This window comes from Camelus ferus, chromosome 4 (assembly GCF_009834535.1).
Source record: "Camelus ferus isolate YT-003-E chromosome 4, BCGSAC_Cfer_1.0, whole genome shotgun sequence".
Taxonomy (NCBI): Eukaryota; Metazoa; Chordata; class Mammalia; order Artiodactyla; family Camelidae; genus Camelus; species Camelus ferus.
This window is the reverse complement of record NC_045699.1, coordinates 33,321,032-33,336,754: the sequence shown is the minus strand read 5'-3', so window position 1 is coordinate 33,336,754 and position 15,723 is coordinate 33,321,032. Positions and strand designations below refer to the sequence as shown.

The 15,723-nt window shown below is 32.0% G+C and overlaps 1 protein-coding gene across 1 annotated transcript in view; it reads right to left on the bottom strand.

Annotated features, from left to right (window-relative positions):
* Nucleotides 1–15,723, bottom strand: part of LOC102518598 (COBW domain containing 1-like) — a 39,010-nt gene that overhangs the window by 18,564 nt on the left and 4,723 nt on the right. Inside the window, 7 exon segments of the mRNA XM_014556616.2 lie at nucleotides 644–702; nucleotides 704–731; nucleotides 2,435–2,481; nucleotides 7,283–7,320; nucleotides 8,331–8,390; nucleotides 14,007–14,098; nucleotides 15,196–15,292. Coding sequence (XP_014412102.2) covers nucleotides 644–702; nucleotides 704–731; nucleotides 2,435–2,481; nucleotides 7,283–7,320; nucleotides 8,331–8,390; nucleotides 14,007–14,098; nucleotides 15,196–15,292 — 421 coding nt within the window.

Here is a 15,723-nt window from a genome sequence, read left to right as displayed (position 1 = left end):
AAATTGTTCCAGGTAAAATTGGGAACTTCATGTAGGGGAACAGCCAAAGAGAAGACAGGAAAAGGAAGACTGGAGTCAGAAGACCCTGAATATCAGTCCATGAACTTTGAATTATAGTTGACCCTTGAACAACTCAGGGCCACCAACACCCACTGCAGTCGAAAATCCTCATACTGCTATCTCTGCCTCAAAAAACAAAGGAATTGATAAATCACTCACCCAAGGACAGGAAGCTGAAAGAGTCTGGATAGAATCAGGACTCACAACCTAATTCACTTTATTCCACATATTGTGATCTCTAATCGAACACAAACTTTTCCCCATACTTAATTTAAAGATCTGTAAAATGAAAATACAGATACTATGCTTAATGGGAAAAAAAATACACATATAAGTGGACCTGGGCAGTTCAAACCTTGTGTTGTTCAAGGGTCAACTGTATATTCCGAAAGCAGTGGGGAATAATTTTATATATTACTATTTATATAATAATTAGGTAACAACAATATATGTGATTTCTTAATGACACTTGAAGCAAGTCAACATTGAACTTAAAAGTTTCTACAAGGTAGTCATGATAAAAATATTTTATATAGTACATTTTGAATTTGTATGAACTTAACACACATTTCTAATTTTGTACCTAATAGTTGTTCTTAATTTGTTTAAATCCTCTTCTGAAACCAAGTCTGTTTTATTGACTGATGATGATATCAGCCAAAGCAACTTGCCTAAATTAGCAAAGAACAGATGTCAAAAAAGAAATGTTACGAAATTTAAAATAGAAACATCTCCTTCAGATCAATTAGCAGTTAAGAAGTATACAGTCCTCTATATATAATGATCCAATTTACTCCTAATCTACTTCTCATCCTTCAAATAGTACAGGATGAATTGTATTCATCACTATATAAGTTCAGATTTCACATTATTCATTCAAAAATATTTACTAAGTGCTCTTACTTGCTATTTTGAAACTACAAAGATAAGCCTCAAAAAATTTATAGTCAAAGATATTTTACAATTAAGATGATTTTTAACTCATTATTTTCTTTGTAAATAAATGTATAAAATCCAGACATCCAATATGGTAGGAACAAGGACATTCTACTTACTATAATATTCCATGTAATAGTCACCATAATTTTCAAAGAAATACAGAGAACAAGTTCACTTAACATTAATACTATACTAAACAGTTTTTTTTAATTACACTTCAGAAGATATAGCAAGATCTTGAACAATCTTTTTCTTCACCGAATATATATTTTCTCTGTAAAATAGATACACTACAGAAATTCAAGTTAAAGAACCCAGTTGGCAGGATACTGGATAACAAAACACCTTATTATAATTGGACATTCTATTTTCTATTAACAGGAGTAGTAAAGCTGTGGATTCTTTAAATTGTCCTCAATTCCCCAGGAAAGTTTAATCACTAGACTATTTGTTCCTAATCCTAGTTTTATGTTACCTGAAGGTACAGATGATTATTTCAAAGAACACAACCAACTTCTCAAAAATAAGTTAATGTTAATTCACTGAAAAGCAGATTTCAACAGTATGATTGAATGTGCACATCTCAAAATATAAACGGTTGCAATCTTTAAATTGGGGGTATTCTATATTTAACGTTATTTGGGCTTTTATAACTTTCTATTTGGCTGATTTACATTTTCTACAATAAACACATTTTAATAAGGAAAAAAGTTACAAAAATATTTAGGTTCAGTCTAGTGTGAATCAGAACTATATGCCAAATGCATTGTTTAGGCAGGATTACAAAACAACTGAGTCCCACACTCCAAAAATGACAGGAAATCAACTATGTCTGCAGTCTATTACTTATGTCAGGATCATCAGGAGCAAATCAGTGTGGGACTCCCTTTTAAACCCAGTAGCATGTTTAGTAACTATCTCAAAACCTTTTTCCCATTAGCAAGAATATGCTTAAGGTAGCCAGACTAATTTAAATATTCCAAAGCCCAAAGAACAATTAAGAACAAAAAGGTATTTAAACAAAAAATGTTCTAAATGCCAAATTGCAACAAATTTGTTTATCTGTTGTTCTGAATAACAGTGATCCTTTGAATCAAATGAATTATTGTTAAAGAAGGCAGCAAGGGAGCCAACTCTTTTTTAATAATCATCTTTAATCCAAAGAAAGTATGAGAATAATAAAATATTTTTTAAATGTTAACATTTTCCAAGTTCCCCACAAGGAATGCCTGTGCCCAGCACTCACCTGTGCTATAATATCGTTTTAAATAAAATTTTAGTTATCAGACCGTTACAAATAGTTACCAATTCAAATACAGAAAAAAAAATTTCCTTTGACTGTTTTTATACTTCTCAGTTTGCTTTGGTTTTCATATTAATAATTTTCTTTTTCCAAGTAGCCAGTAATCAGTATACACTTTAAATAAATGAATACCTAGAAGCTTCATTGATAAGTCCATCAGGTTTTTCTTCTGCTAAATGCTAAACAAAAGCAAAGTTTGAAAAAAAAAATTACTGTGATGTAACACAAAACCTAATGTCAACACAAAGGATTTTACTTTAGAGACTCCTTTCTTGCCTCTAATAAAAACTTCAACAAGTTCTATTACTAAATACACAAATTCAGAACTAACGTTTCTGTCTGAAAGTGCTACCTTCCTCATTGGTAGTTTTTTCCCTACAGTGAACCTGTGGGGGTTTTTGAGGAGAGAGTGGGGCACGAGGGCTAACCACCTCTTTTTCTTAAAAGGAAAACCTTCCAGATTTAAATAATGTCATAAAAACATAGAACATTATAGTTCAGACTTCAGGCATTTTCCTTTTTATAAAACTGTCTGTATTCTAGATATTCATTATTACTTTAAAAAAAGAGAGAGAGATAACCACTGAAATTATACTTTCTTAAAAGCTAATAGACTTCCCCCCATTCCTGTCCTTACACTGCACTCCCCATCCCAAAACCACATACAGTATGAACTCAGTACTGAGCCCTTTTAATTCCCTGGAAACAAATTAGCTGTGGGAAGGACACAGCCCCATATCTAGCCTAAAAGTAGGTTTTTAATTTTGAAACTTACACTTGAATGATTCGGCCTCTCAGTGCTGACCTCGCCAGAGTCAAGCTAGCTCCAAAAAAATACTGACTTTGACTTAGAAGCCCAAGAGGTAATTTTGATCTCTCTGGAAGCATTTATTATTTTTCCATAATCCTAGCTATGTCCCTAAAGTCATCAATGCCATAAGGTTCTTCTCTGAAAAATGTTTCACTGTCATTACCTTACCCTCAGTATATGTTCCCTGTCACAACAAAGAGCTGCCTACTGAGGTTAGAGGCAATTCAATTAATTAATACTTCCAGTATTTAAATCAAACTCCACAAGTTATTAAATCCTTTTACACATATTATCTCATTTAGCCTTCATAACAATTATAGGATATGGTTATTCTCATTTTATAAAAGAAGAAACTATATCTAACACTGTCACCATCACAGAATATCTTATTATAGGGTTATTTTTCAAAAACTGAAAATGTGCTCAGTAGAAGTAAACATAATTTTTAAATCTTTGTGAAAGCTTTTTATGTCATATAAAATCAGTCTCACAGACACTGTTACACAAATGTTAATAACTGCATAAGAGTATATGCATAAAGATTACCTAAAAAATTAAATTCAAAATTACTTCTTCAATCCAGTTTCACAATTTATGGGAAGGTAGATCATTAAGGTATTCAGATAGCTTGGAACCTAAGAGCAAGTTATAATTTTATTCAATAGTCTTGGTAAAATCTACAGAGAAAAACTTTTCTTCTTCTAAAAGTGCACCAAATTCTTTTTTTGGGGAAACTAGCCTAAGCTAAAACTACAGCAATGATGTGCTGCTTTCCACTTTAGGTACAACCCTATAAATTCAACTGCAGACCCACTATGAAATTACAGAAGTCACAGAACTTGAAGAATACTGTATCAAAACCTGTTTTTTGTCAAAAGACCGAGTTTATTATGTTTGCTAATAATTGTTGGCCTCAGGCTATAACAAATCCTATTATTAGGTCCTCTAGGGAATAAGAGCTATTACCATCCCAGGAATAGCACCTGGCATCCAGGATCAACAAATATTTGTTGAATTCTTGTTAACATGCCCTGTTTGTTGACATAGATACATGGATGCTGTTATTTGAAAAATTTTACATAATATGCAGCAACAAATCCCCTTCTATTCCATAGTAAATCTGTTTAATAGAGATCTATTTTTTTTAGCAAGGCATCTGTCTCTGGATGATTTTATAATACTGAAGTTCTTTTAAAAATTGGAAATATTTTCAAAATATCCTATTTTTGACATTTTGGAAGATTTATTTATACATCAATTTGGGGGTTTATGGCTATGAGCTGGAGGAATATAAAAAAGATATGGCAAGAAAATCAGAAATCTGGTTTTGAATTTCCATACCCAAACGTAACTAATAAAATAGCAGTTTCACAAAGTAACTCGTGTTTTTAATGCATTTCTTCAGAAGATTAGAAATCTTCACTCAGAGCTAACGGGGATGAACTAACGTTTTACTACCTCCAGGCAGCCAAGAAGTAGTGATACTCCTTCTACTATATTTGAATATAAAAATCTGTTAAAATCTCCCCAAATAAAAACCTGCCAACAGGTACAACTCTATTAAGAATATATGTAATAATCACATGAAAAAGCAAAAGAGCTAAATGCCTCTGTTCTTTGCACACATGAAGGCTATACAAACATAAAGAAATAATACGTGCTAACATTTATTTTCTCTGGATATCAGCCCAACATTTCCCTTATGCAACTTCTTACCTTCCCAAGTCACATTCTGCAAAAAGACTAAAACCAATGTTTGCTCTTCAAAAGGTCATTCTCCAATAACAAATTATACATTATTGGTCATTAAGTCAGATGACTTCCATTTACAAAGCTAAAAAATGGAAATTATGACATTCTATTCTACTTTTACAAGCAAGGAAGAAAAATTTTTGCAAAATTTTTTTCAAAATATTTTATATTTATGTGTGTGTTTGTGTGTATCCCCAACAGATTTCACATCTCTGCTTAGACCCTGTGGCTTTTACTTATATGTCAAAAAAGGCAAAAAAAAAAATTTGGTACTAAATAATTCAACATATCAAAGACGTTAAGATTCAACCCTCTAACTCAGCATACCATAAGAAAAAAAGATCTTTTGAAATAACACCAGTAAGAGCTATTTATAAGCCGTCCTTTTCTACAGAAATAGAAACAAGCTGGATCGAAAGAAAGAAAAAACACCGTTGTTGACCAAAGTGGAAATAAACCTAGTGCGAAAGTTGTCAGATGAGATCAAAAAAAAAAAAAAAAAAAAAAAAAAAAGCAGCAATTTCTTTCCAATGGATTGGTTATAGATCTAACGCTATTTTAGCTTTAAAAAAAGATTATTGCATAATGTCAGTCTATTTATTTTTCTGGTCTTTCCAAGGCAAACTGTTTTCTGACTGAATTGTTTCAACAGCTTGTGCAATATAACAGAAGAACCAAAAAGAAACCTCTGACTTGACCTTTTCTGTGTAACTTCATTCATTGATTCTATTGCATTAAACGCTGTCACATTTGTAGAACTGAAAAGAACAATGTCAGTAGTCTGGGTGTCAAGTCCTGAGAATAGAGAGCTGTCATTTGAAGTTGTCCAATTCCTTGCCCATGATTAAAAAATGAATATTTCAGATCAATGGGTGACAATCCCATTAGAGTGATAGCCCATGATATCAATTACCACTTCAGTTTCAATTTGGCTGGCTGGCCACAGGGTACCATTTCTCAGCTTTACTTGTGATGGGCTGGCTCTGTGAAGCATGACACCCTTAAATTGCTGCCCATTATCCAAGTGTCATTACTTGTACTGCCTCAGAATTCTCTGAATCACAAGCAGCTACTGAGGTCAAGCTTTGCAACCAGAGGAATTGGACAAGTTGGCGAATTCTTTATATAAAGGAAAAGTTATTTATCTGGCACCTGACTTAGAAAATCTAAAGTTTCCATTATCCTGACAGTAATGTCAGTTTTGTGTAGGTATATTGATTTAATAATTTAAGAGGTTTCATCAAGGTGGCAGGGGGTTAAACGCTTACTGTGTTTGCATTATTCAGAATGTTGCTTTGGTTTTTTTTTTTGTGGGGGGGTGCTCTACCACATTGACAATAGATTCTATTTAACTCCTCTCCACAAATATAAATTTACATATAAATTTATTCCCATAATCATAAATACATAGTTTGATTTGCTGTATGGCACTTTATCAAAACCACAAAATATCCTATCTATCCTGTAGCTACCCCAAATTTGGTAATAAATTTATATAGAAGATGGATTCAAACATACCCTGTAAAAAACACTCAGAATAAAGAATTCGACTTTTTTTTTTTTTTTTTGCTTTCTCTGTAAATATTTTGCTAGAAATATCATGATTTCAGCTTCTCAGTAAGACAGTAATATTTGGGCTCATCCTTTGATTCTTAAGACACTATTAACAAATGTGGACTTTAAAATCTAAAAAGGAATTATCTCCAAAACTTAAATTAGGGTGGTCTATCTGTGAGGAAACCAAAGGGCCAAAGAAGGGGTATTAGTAACCATTTGACAAGCCTGCCATCCTAACTGTATTACTCTATGTAGCAAGATGCTTTTAAAAATCTTACTAAGTACATTTTATAAATTGAAGTTCATTTAAATGCATTTGAGGACCTTGATAGTTACAAAAACAGTCACAGCAAGATGTCTTTTAAAGGAGAGTCTCTCTTTCCTAAATCTATATATAAATCCTGATTTCTTCAAAATAAGATAAAGGAGTGTTTTTTTTAAACTCAATTATCTCTAGCTTGTGTCTTACAGCAGTTTTAATAAGAAAAATTAACTCTCGTATGCTTTATCAAGCTCAATTTCATCTATCAAACAGAAAAACTTATTGATATTAGGGCCGAATCCTTATGAAGGGTTACACATACCCAAACTTTACCCTGTATTACTCTTATTACAAAATACTACACTTCCAATTATTATTGCATTAAACAAGAGTAGCAGAAATAAATATTTAAACTAAAACACAAAATAATAATTAAAAGACACACAAATTTCATTGATTGTTCAGGATACTTTAAAAAAAACTGTTTTTGTTAAGGAATATTTCAAATGGACACAAATGTAGAAAAACTAATATAATCAATCTCCGTATACCCAGTTCTGAACAAATACTTAGAACTCACAGCAATCTTTCAACTTACTTTTAGTCCATATTTTGAATCCACAACAGTTATGATACCTAAAAAGGAATTAATCTTTTCATCATCTTTATACTTGAGAATGAAAATCAAAACTAATCTCAGTTCACAAATGTCACTCTATAAAATACTGTTTTTTCTCTTGCCAACACTGCAATTTAATTCAATTCCATTAATAAGTAGATGCATTTCAAATACGTACTTACGCCTAGTGCTATTTCAAGGCACTAGACAGGATATAATAAAACAAATTTTTCAAATTAAATAAACAAATAAAAAAGAAAATAAGATTTCTCTGGCCCTTAAAAAGCTTACAATTCAAAATATGAGAGATAAATTACATAATATAAAGTGGAGCATGATCAATTACACAAGATAGCTTATTTCTAATTTATTTTCACATAATCAAAATTGAAACATTTCTCAAATTATTACGTAACAAATCTGAGGCATCTTAGAATATCTTATTCCTAATATCTCTAATCAAATCTACCTCACACAACTGTTTTACATAATATGTACCTAAGTTTCCAAATGATCAATTTAGTTTGGCAATGTCTGAATTTAAATGCTAAATAGTTTTTTCAAAGGATAACAGCAGAATGAGTTTAGTGATGCCTCAGGAAGTCAACCAGCTACATATCATATATATTAGGGTCAAATGATGCAAATTCTTATCTTCAAGGGAAAATAAAAGCAGAAATATGACCTTCATGCTATATATGTTACTTAGAATAAAAAGCTCTAACATACACTTAAGTGCATAAATTAAACAACAGAGAATATAGGAAATCTACATAGTATTTTAAAAGGAAAACTTTACTGGGAGCACTAAATTGGGAGTTGAGAGTAAGATTGACAATCTAGTTCTACCACTATTTGGGGCTTTAGAATATGTATGAACAAAGACTTACTTTATCATAAAACTAAACAAGTTTTTTTAAAAAAAATCAATGCAAGGAATTAAAATTACAATGTGAACAAAAAATGATCTTAACCACAACTTTAACACTTTACTCGAAAATAAAAAAAATCCCATTTCTAAACTTACCATCAAGATAAATATCAACCCCTAATTCAGCATCAACCCAAAACATAGAAGCTACAGCACCTGAAAATATATATGATAATATTCAGCAAGTAAAAACATTTCTTCAAACTAGGAAACACAATTCTATATATAATGTTTCAATTTGCCCCAATGGAATAGGCAAACACATATATGAATTAAAAATGGATTTTCAACCTTCTTAAGGAAATTACAGTCATAGAACCATTTACTACTTATACAATTTCTTCTCCTCTTACTTCCAAAAAAAAAAAAAAAACCCAACAACTTTATATACAAACCCAACATCAAACTTTCTCCAATGCCATAATTTACCAATAAATTTTATCAAAAAATTTGGGCAGAATGGCTGTGTGCACATAGGTTTTATTTTTATCTTCTCTCCCCTGAATAATCATACAGGTCACAAATAATTATCAAAACAAAACATAGATAAATCCAAAATCACTTGGCCAAAAAATTTAAGTTTACTTGTAAGTTTTATAGAAGAAAAAGAACAAAAAGTAAAATTATACACCCCATGGCCTTATTAATAAATTCTTACACTATTTACTAGTACTGATATAAAATCTGGAAAAATTTTTAGTCGAGAAAAATAATAAGAAATTAAAACTTGCTTTTGACAGAAACTGGTTTACTATCAAACCACACATCCTGATTAGTATGCCACAACACTAGAAAGAGAAAACTGACAGCAAAGAAAGAATTTGATTTTTTCAAAGCATCACAGGTCCAGTTAGTGACAGAGCTGTCTAAAAGAATGAGTACTAGGGAAAAACAAGGATAACTGAACTCATTCCAATGTCTAAAACTGTCTACCTACCCTGACGAGATGTGGTCCCCCAAGCATCATTCTGTGTCAACAATGAAATACCTGTCAGCTGTTTACAGTGATTACTCATGCAGGATATAGCAAGGGCCACAAGATCTAATGGTTTCCTGATACTTATTGATTTTTTTCCCAAAAACTTAATAGTTTTCCAATTTGACTGAAATAGGATTTGTGAGTAACAGGGGCTGAATCAATGCCTGTCCTTTTCAAGGAAATTACTTTACCATGACAATTATTTAGCTTAGAACCAGAGAATGTCAGTCTCCTAAACAGGAAACAACTGAATTGCCAATAAGAATTTTCTTCACCTACCTGGCTAACAACATGATTTTAATTAATGAAGGAGAAAAGGTAAATCTGCTATGAATATGATTAGTCAAAAAAATTGGTCATTTTTTAAAAGTATTAACCTTTTTCACTCAGTAAAATTCCTAACATTGGACATATCTCATTTTTTAAATTCATTTATTTCTATTCAGATAGCTTGTAAGTCCTATAGTAAACATCTGCCTGGGATTGAGTTGAACTGTAAGACTGTATCAGGGCTTTTACTCTAATCTGATGTGTACTTCTAGTATCATACTTCCTAGGCTACACAAGAAAGAACTATTTAAAATTTGGATGTAGGTGTTTAACAGGAGAAGTACAAACGAGAGAATGAAGTCAGTGGTTCTAAGCCCAGGGTGATTTTTTTCCCCAGGGAATATTTGGCAACACCTGGAGAAATTTTCGGCAGTCTCAACAATTGAAATGCTACTAGCATGTAGTAGGTAGAAGCCAGGGATACTGTTAAACATCCTACACTGCACAAGACACAATTATCCAGCCCAAAATGTCGTTTGCACCAAGGTTAAGAAATCCTGAGCTAAATTATAGAATCTCCCTTCTTCAGAACCTAATAAAACAAAAAAGAAAAATAAACAAAATAAAATTTTGAAAGCCAAATTTTATCAGCAGCAATCAAATGTACAACCTTCTGCTATAAATTTTGGGTGACAGTAAAAATAAAAAACAGAAAGTTCTATGTGACTTATGTAGTTCTTAATTCTATCCCCATCCCCAATAAGAGGTTATAGGGAAATAGTTTACACAATCCTAACATTTATCTGACACAGCTCTCAAATGGTGAGAAGTAGAACTGAGGGAGAAATAAGCAATACAGGGAAAAGTTAACAAGAAAACTTCAAGGGTGAAATTATCTAATCATCTCCACATTTTCAGGGGGAGGGGATCACTTTCTAGGGCTCAGCGCAAACTGAAAAGAGAGGTCTGAAGCTCAAGGATGGCCCTGCAAAAAGCATGGGAAATCTATTCACGAGTAGTTTGAGCAAATCCTGGAGGGGAACACTTGGTATTTTAAGAGAGCAGAGCCTAAAAATCACATTGCCCACCTGGCTCTCTCAGTCACCCCTTTTCTCTTTGCTTCCCCATCCCCGCTCCCAGCAATACCCAGCTTTCAAACTGAGGCTCAAGAGACACACGTTCACGTAAGATGGGTAGAGTATTTACAAGATTCATCAACACCACATCTAAGTAGGTAGAAGTTCTCTGAGCCTCCTACATCAACCACAAACATGCTGGAAAAACTATGCTCAGGTACTACAGCTTAGGAGAAATAAAAACAAGCAAAAAGGAGGGCAGAAAAAATTGAACAAATGAATGGAGCATACCAATGGCAAAGAACCTGTTCTAGAAGGAGACATAACCCAAGAAACCAAAAAATATTCCTAAGGGCTTCTCTGTAATAAGGAAGGTAAAAAAAAAACCAAAAAAACCCACAATCTTAATTAAAAGCAAGCTCTAAAGCAAAATAAAGCCGAATAACATGAAAAGATAGTTTGTGGTATTAAAGAAATAAACTTAGGGCCAATATACCATTATTTAATCAATTAATTCATTTAAAACATCAACAAACATTAGTGCAAACAGAATTACCATCAAAAAGGAAGATTTGAGATGATTACAATAAATGCAGAGGCAAAAGATAAACCAAAACATTAGAAGATAACAGATACCAAGAGCAAAGAAAATTCAACATAAGAAAAATTGGTGTCATAAAGGAGAGGACCCAATAATTTGACAGAAAAATTCTTCATGATAATAAAAAAGGAAAATGTCCCTAATGAAGAACTAAACCTACAGACTAAAGATTGTAATCCAGGAAAACATGATTATGAATGACACCTCGATGTATCTTGGTTATATTATGGAACTTTAAAAATAAAGAAAAAATCTTTCACGCATTTTGGATGAGAAAGCAAGTCGCTTTCAAGGAGGTAGAAAAAAGTCAGACTTTACTACAGTAACACTCACTGCTGCAATATAATAAAATGACCACAAAGTTCTAATGAAAATGTTCTCTAAATATATTACCTCCTGCCAAGTTGTTTTTCAAGAATGAAAACCACGGGCAGACATTTTCAAACATTAAAGGAAACAACAGCACTGAAACTCAAAAAATACAGCACTCACAAATCCTTCTTGATGAAATGAAAAGAGAAAATACTAGACAAGAAAATCCAGCCGATCAAAAATACTAAGAGACCATGAAGCAACATTTTCAAGGTTCTGAGGGAAAAAAGTTGTGATATAGAAATTTTATACCTAGTGAAGTAATCCTTCAAGTATAAAAGACAAAAGACAAGTATTTTCAATAAATGAAGTATGCAAGATCTCAGGGAATACAGCACCGGAAGCTTCAAAAGATTATCTGACTAAAAAATTCAGTCAATCAAGAGACAGATCAGCTCAGGAATGGAGAAGCCATAGTGCTGGTAATGAGCACTGAAACAGTTTAAAGATAGAACTAAACAAAGTACAACAGAAAGTAAATGTTAGAAAAGGATACTATCAACCAAAGCTAGATGGGAGAAGGTGGAAGTATATTAATTCCCTCATCCTTTATGCCAGAGAGTCAACAGATACTACTTTTACAATTGAAATGTGTAGTTTAAAAAAATAACTTGCCCTAATTGTTTATGTTCTTTGTCAATCTTTTCCTTTTTTTTTTTTAACTCATATCTTTCGCAGTGAAGCATTTATCTGATATTCAGCAATCCCTTCACATCTTTCAAGTTCTCTTCTTTGAGGTTCAAGTAAAACTAAATTAATAATTATTAAGAATAGCACAAAGAATGTGATCCCATCTTTATAAAATTACTTCTGCATATTTACACAGCTCTCAGAAGCACATAGAGCAGGACTTCCCAAACTTACATCTAAGAATCACCTGGGGGTGCTTATTAAAACAGACTCTTAGAGATTCCAATTCAGTAGATCTGAGGTGAGACCCAAGAATCTGTATTTTTCACAAGCTCCCAGCTGAGGCTGACACTGTCATTACACAGACCACAGCAAGTAGCCCTGGCACAGAGAAATCACTGGAATGAAATTTACCTGCCCGTATTTATATACCTGCCTGAGATATAGGGCAACTTTTCTTTAACTTTCCTCTTTGTATTTCCTTCGGTATTAATCATTTTAACAATGAATGTTTCATTTTTACCCGAACAATAAAAATTATTGTTCTAAAGAAAAAAGAAACATTAACCTGTTTATACCTAACAATTTGTACAAAAGTTTTCTCTGAGATTTTATTTAACTTTTTCTTCCTCTGAAAAGCTGAACTGTGTTTTATTAAATTCATGTACTCTCAAAGTTACAAGAATTTTTCTCAAGAAGCTACAATGAAAGAAACTGACATTTGCTATTTCAAAAAGAGGCACACAATATATTTTCACATCTTACCAGACTTAAATTAATATTTAACACCAATGTAACAGTCCAAGACCTATCATCAGTCAGGCCTATTGAAAAAGTATGAAAATGTATGAAAAATCCATGCCTGCTACAGGACCAAAAGAACCCAACTCAATCTTAATCTGAAAACATAAGGACTATGTTATTATGTAATACTTCAAAATACAGTTAACAACTGATTGCATCTGAACCTTCAGTACACTCCAATATTTCTTTTAAACAATTACAATCCTTTCAACAAATTATTCCCAAATAGTACTTTAACATAGTTTTATGGCACAATGCCACAGACCCAAATCAAAAAAAAAGAAATACTGGTATGGGTCAGACTTACAAAACTAAATGTTTTGCAAACTAGGAATAAAAATGTTATCTAAACATTATTTGGGTAAGAAGGAAAACAGAAACCCATTATTAGAAACAGATTCTGTGTAGCTTTCAACAGGGAAGTTTAGATGTAACTCTATTCAGAGGGAAAAACTTCACAGATAATCGTTATTAATTCCACACCAGATAAAAAGCCCAGTAAGCTTGATTTAATGCTGTACCTTATGACAGCATTTACAAATAAAATTATTTCAAGTTTAGTAGTAGAAAAACAAAATGTTAACAATCAATTTAAACGGAGTAAGTATTTCTGGGATTAAAGTCCAAAAGCCCTTAAATATTTCTAAATGACCCTCTAAAAGAGCTAAATTAAAAAGTAATCATAAATAAGATATCTGTAGAGTATAACCAATCAAATATATACTAGAAATAGAATGTTTTCTTTTTCCCTAAATTTTGTTATATTTCCCTAATATTTTTAACCACTTTTGTTCATATCAATCACCCTAAATCAATCAGTAGAATTTCAAATTCTATTAGCATGCTAAAAGTACCAAGTACTTGGATCATCATTCATCTGCCAAAGAAACATGACAACTCAGAATTTTTCCTCTTTCAAACAAAAAAAATAATTTTTTTTAAATCTAAAGCTTTAATACTCATTTTAGATATTCTTCTATTACATTTATTTTAAAATGTTTAAGAACTACATTGTGGTTATTAATAATAACATTTCTTACCAGGATCTGCTAATCCAGTGGTCTCTAATAATATGTAATCAAATTTCCCCTTCTTCTGCATCAAATTCTCAATAGCCCTAAGGCCATTATCCCTGGAGAATACCAAAACATAATGTACAGTTGATTGCCTGAATATTTTAAAGTAACCATCACAAGCATTTTAAAACATATTCAGCAACCTGAGGCAAAAATATATTTAGGCATGTGAAAATTTAACTAACTCCCAGGCTTCTAACAAAATGTCCATTCAGTATTTACTGGGGGATGGATGCACATATACTAACAGGTAAAAAGAAATCAGATATATAAAGAGTTGTACTTTAATTTTATTAAAATTAAAAGTGGAGGGTATTTTAATATACCTGACTAATGTAAGTCAGAATCTGTTATTTTTATAGCTTTATGAAAGAAAAAAATCAATATAGAAAATAATGACAAAATTAATGAATTATATAGTAGCTTAATATAACAGCTAAAGGGACATTACAATTAAGTAACTTTCAGTTCTGTCCTGAATTAGGATAGCAGGCTTTAATTTTTCTTTTTTCTTAATAATATCAAAAGTGCAAGAAAATACTTAATTTTAGTTGTTTAATAAAAGCTGTTCTGTTTTAGCCTTGTTAATACATCTGACTCAAACACCTAAGACAGTAAATGATGTAGAAGAAATTTAATTCAAGAGAATATACAAAATCAACAGTACAGGTAATTTTCCTAATTCACTCATATTTGTGTCACTCCTTTTCTAAGAGCTGTTATATTGGGGAATGAAATAGACACTGTCCTTGGAAACAACCATAACTGGTGGAACGTAATGTGAGGTTTTTCTCTTTTTTCATGGTCATTTATTTTTCTTTTTAGAGGTTAAATTCTTAGAAATAGTACCAATGACATTAAATTCAGAATAATCATTTTTAACATATGGGATTATTAATTAAGTAAACCCTGACATCAAAAACAATTAAAAAAAAACCTCAATAAAAGGACCAAAGCATTAGAGCAGACAGAAAAACAAGACAGCAAGAAACACTTTAAGAAAATGCATCCTAATAAGTCTATCTTGCATTTGAAAATACAATGAAGCAAACTATGTAGATTCAGTTAAATTACACAAGACAGTCAAAGCCAGAAATACAACCAATCAACATTTATAGTAAACCAACAAGCACACAGTGAACACACTCCTCACTTTACGGAACAGCAGAGGCAACCGTTCCGAAGTTCTAGCCATTCTTCGTAGAGTTCTCCACCTTGGCTGACAGCTAAGGATTTCTCCACTGCACTTCCTAGAATAATCAATGAGAAGCTCTCTTTAGATTATGTCCACTAGCCAACCAAAAACAAAGATGAGGATACTCAATAATGGAGTGAATTTCAATGCAGGAAATACATTTTATAACTCTTATTCTTTCATTTAATTCAGGCTGTCTCAATATTTTAAACTATACTACTATAGATTATTTTAGCTTTTATTTCTTTAAGAGGATTTAAGCCTCTAAAGAGGCAAATACAAAACTGATGAATTATATCTATTTCTTAAGGCCTCTTACTAGCATGTTTCCATTTCCTAATAAAGTAGCTATTTTAAAGGCACTCTTTCTCGTCCATGGCCGACTCTCTAGATAGACCAATGTTTTACATATTGGTTTTTACCTGCCTTTCATCCTCTTAAGGAATTGTCTTATCTATTTTTTTCTTTTCATTCTTCCTCTAAACT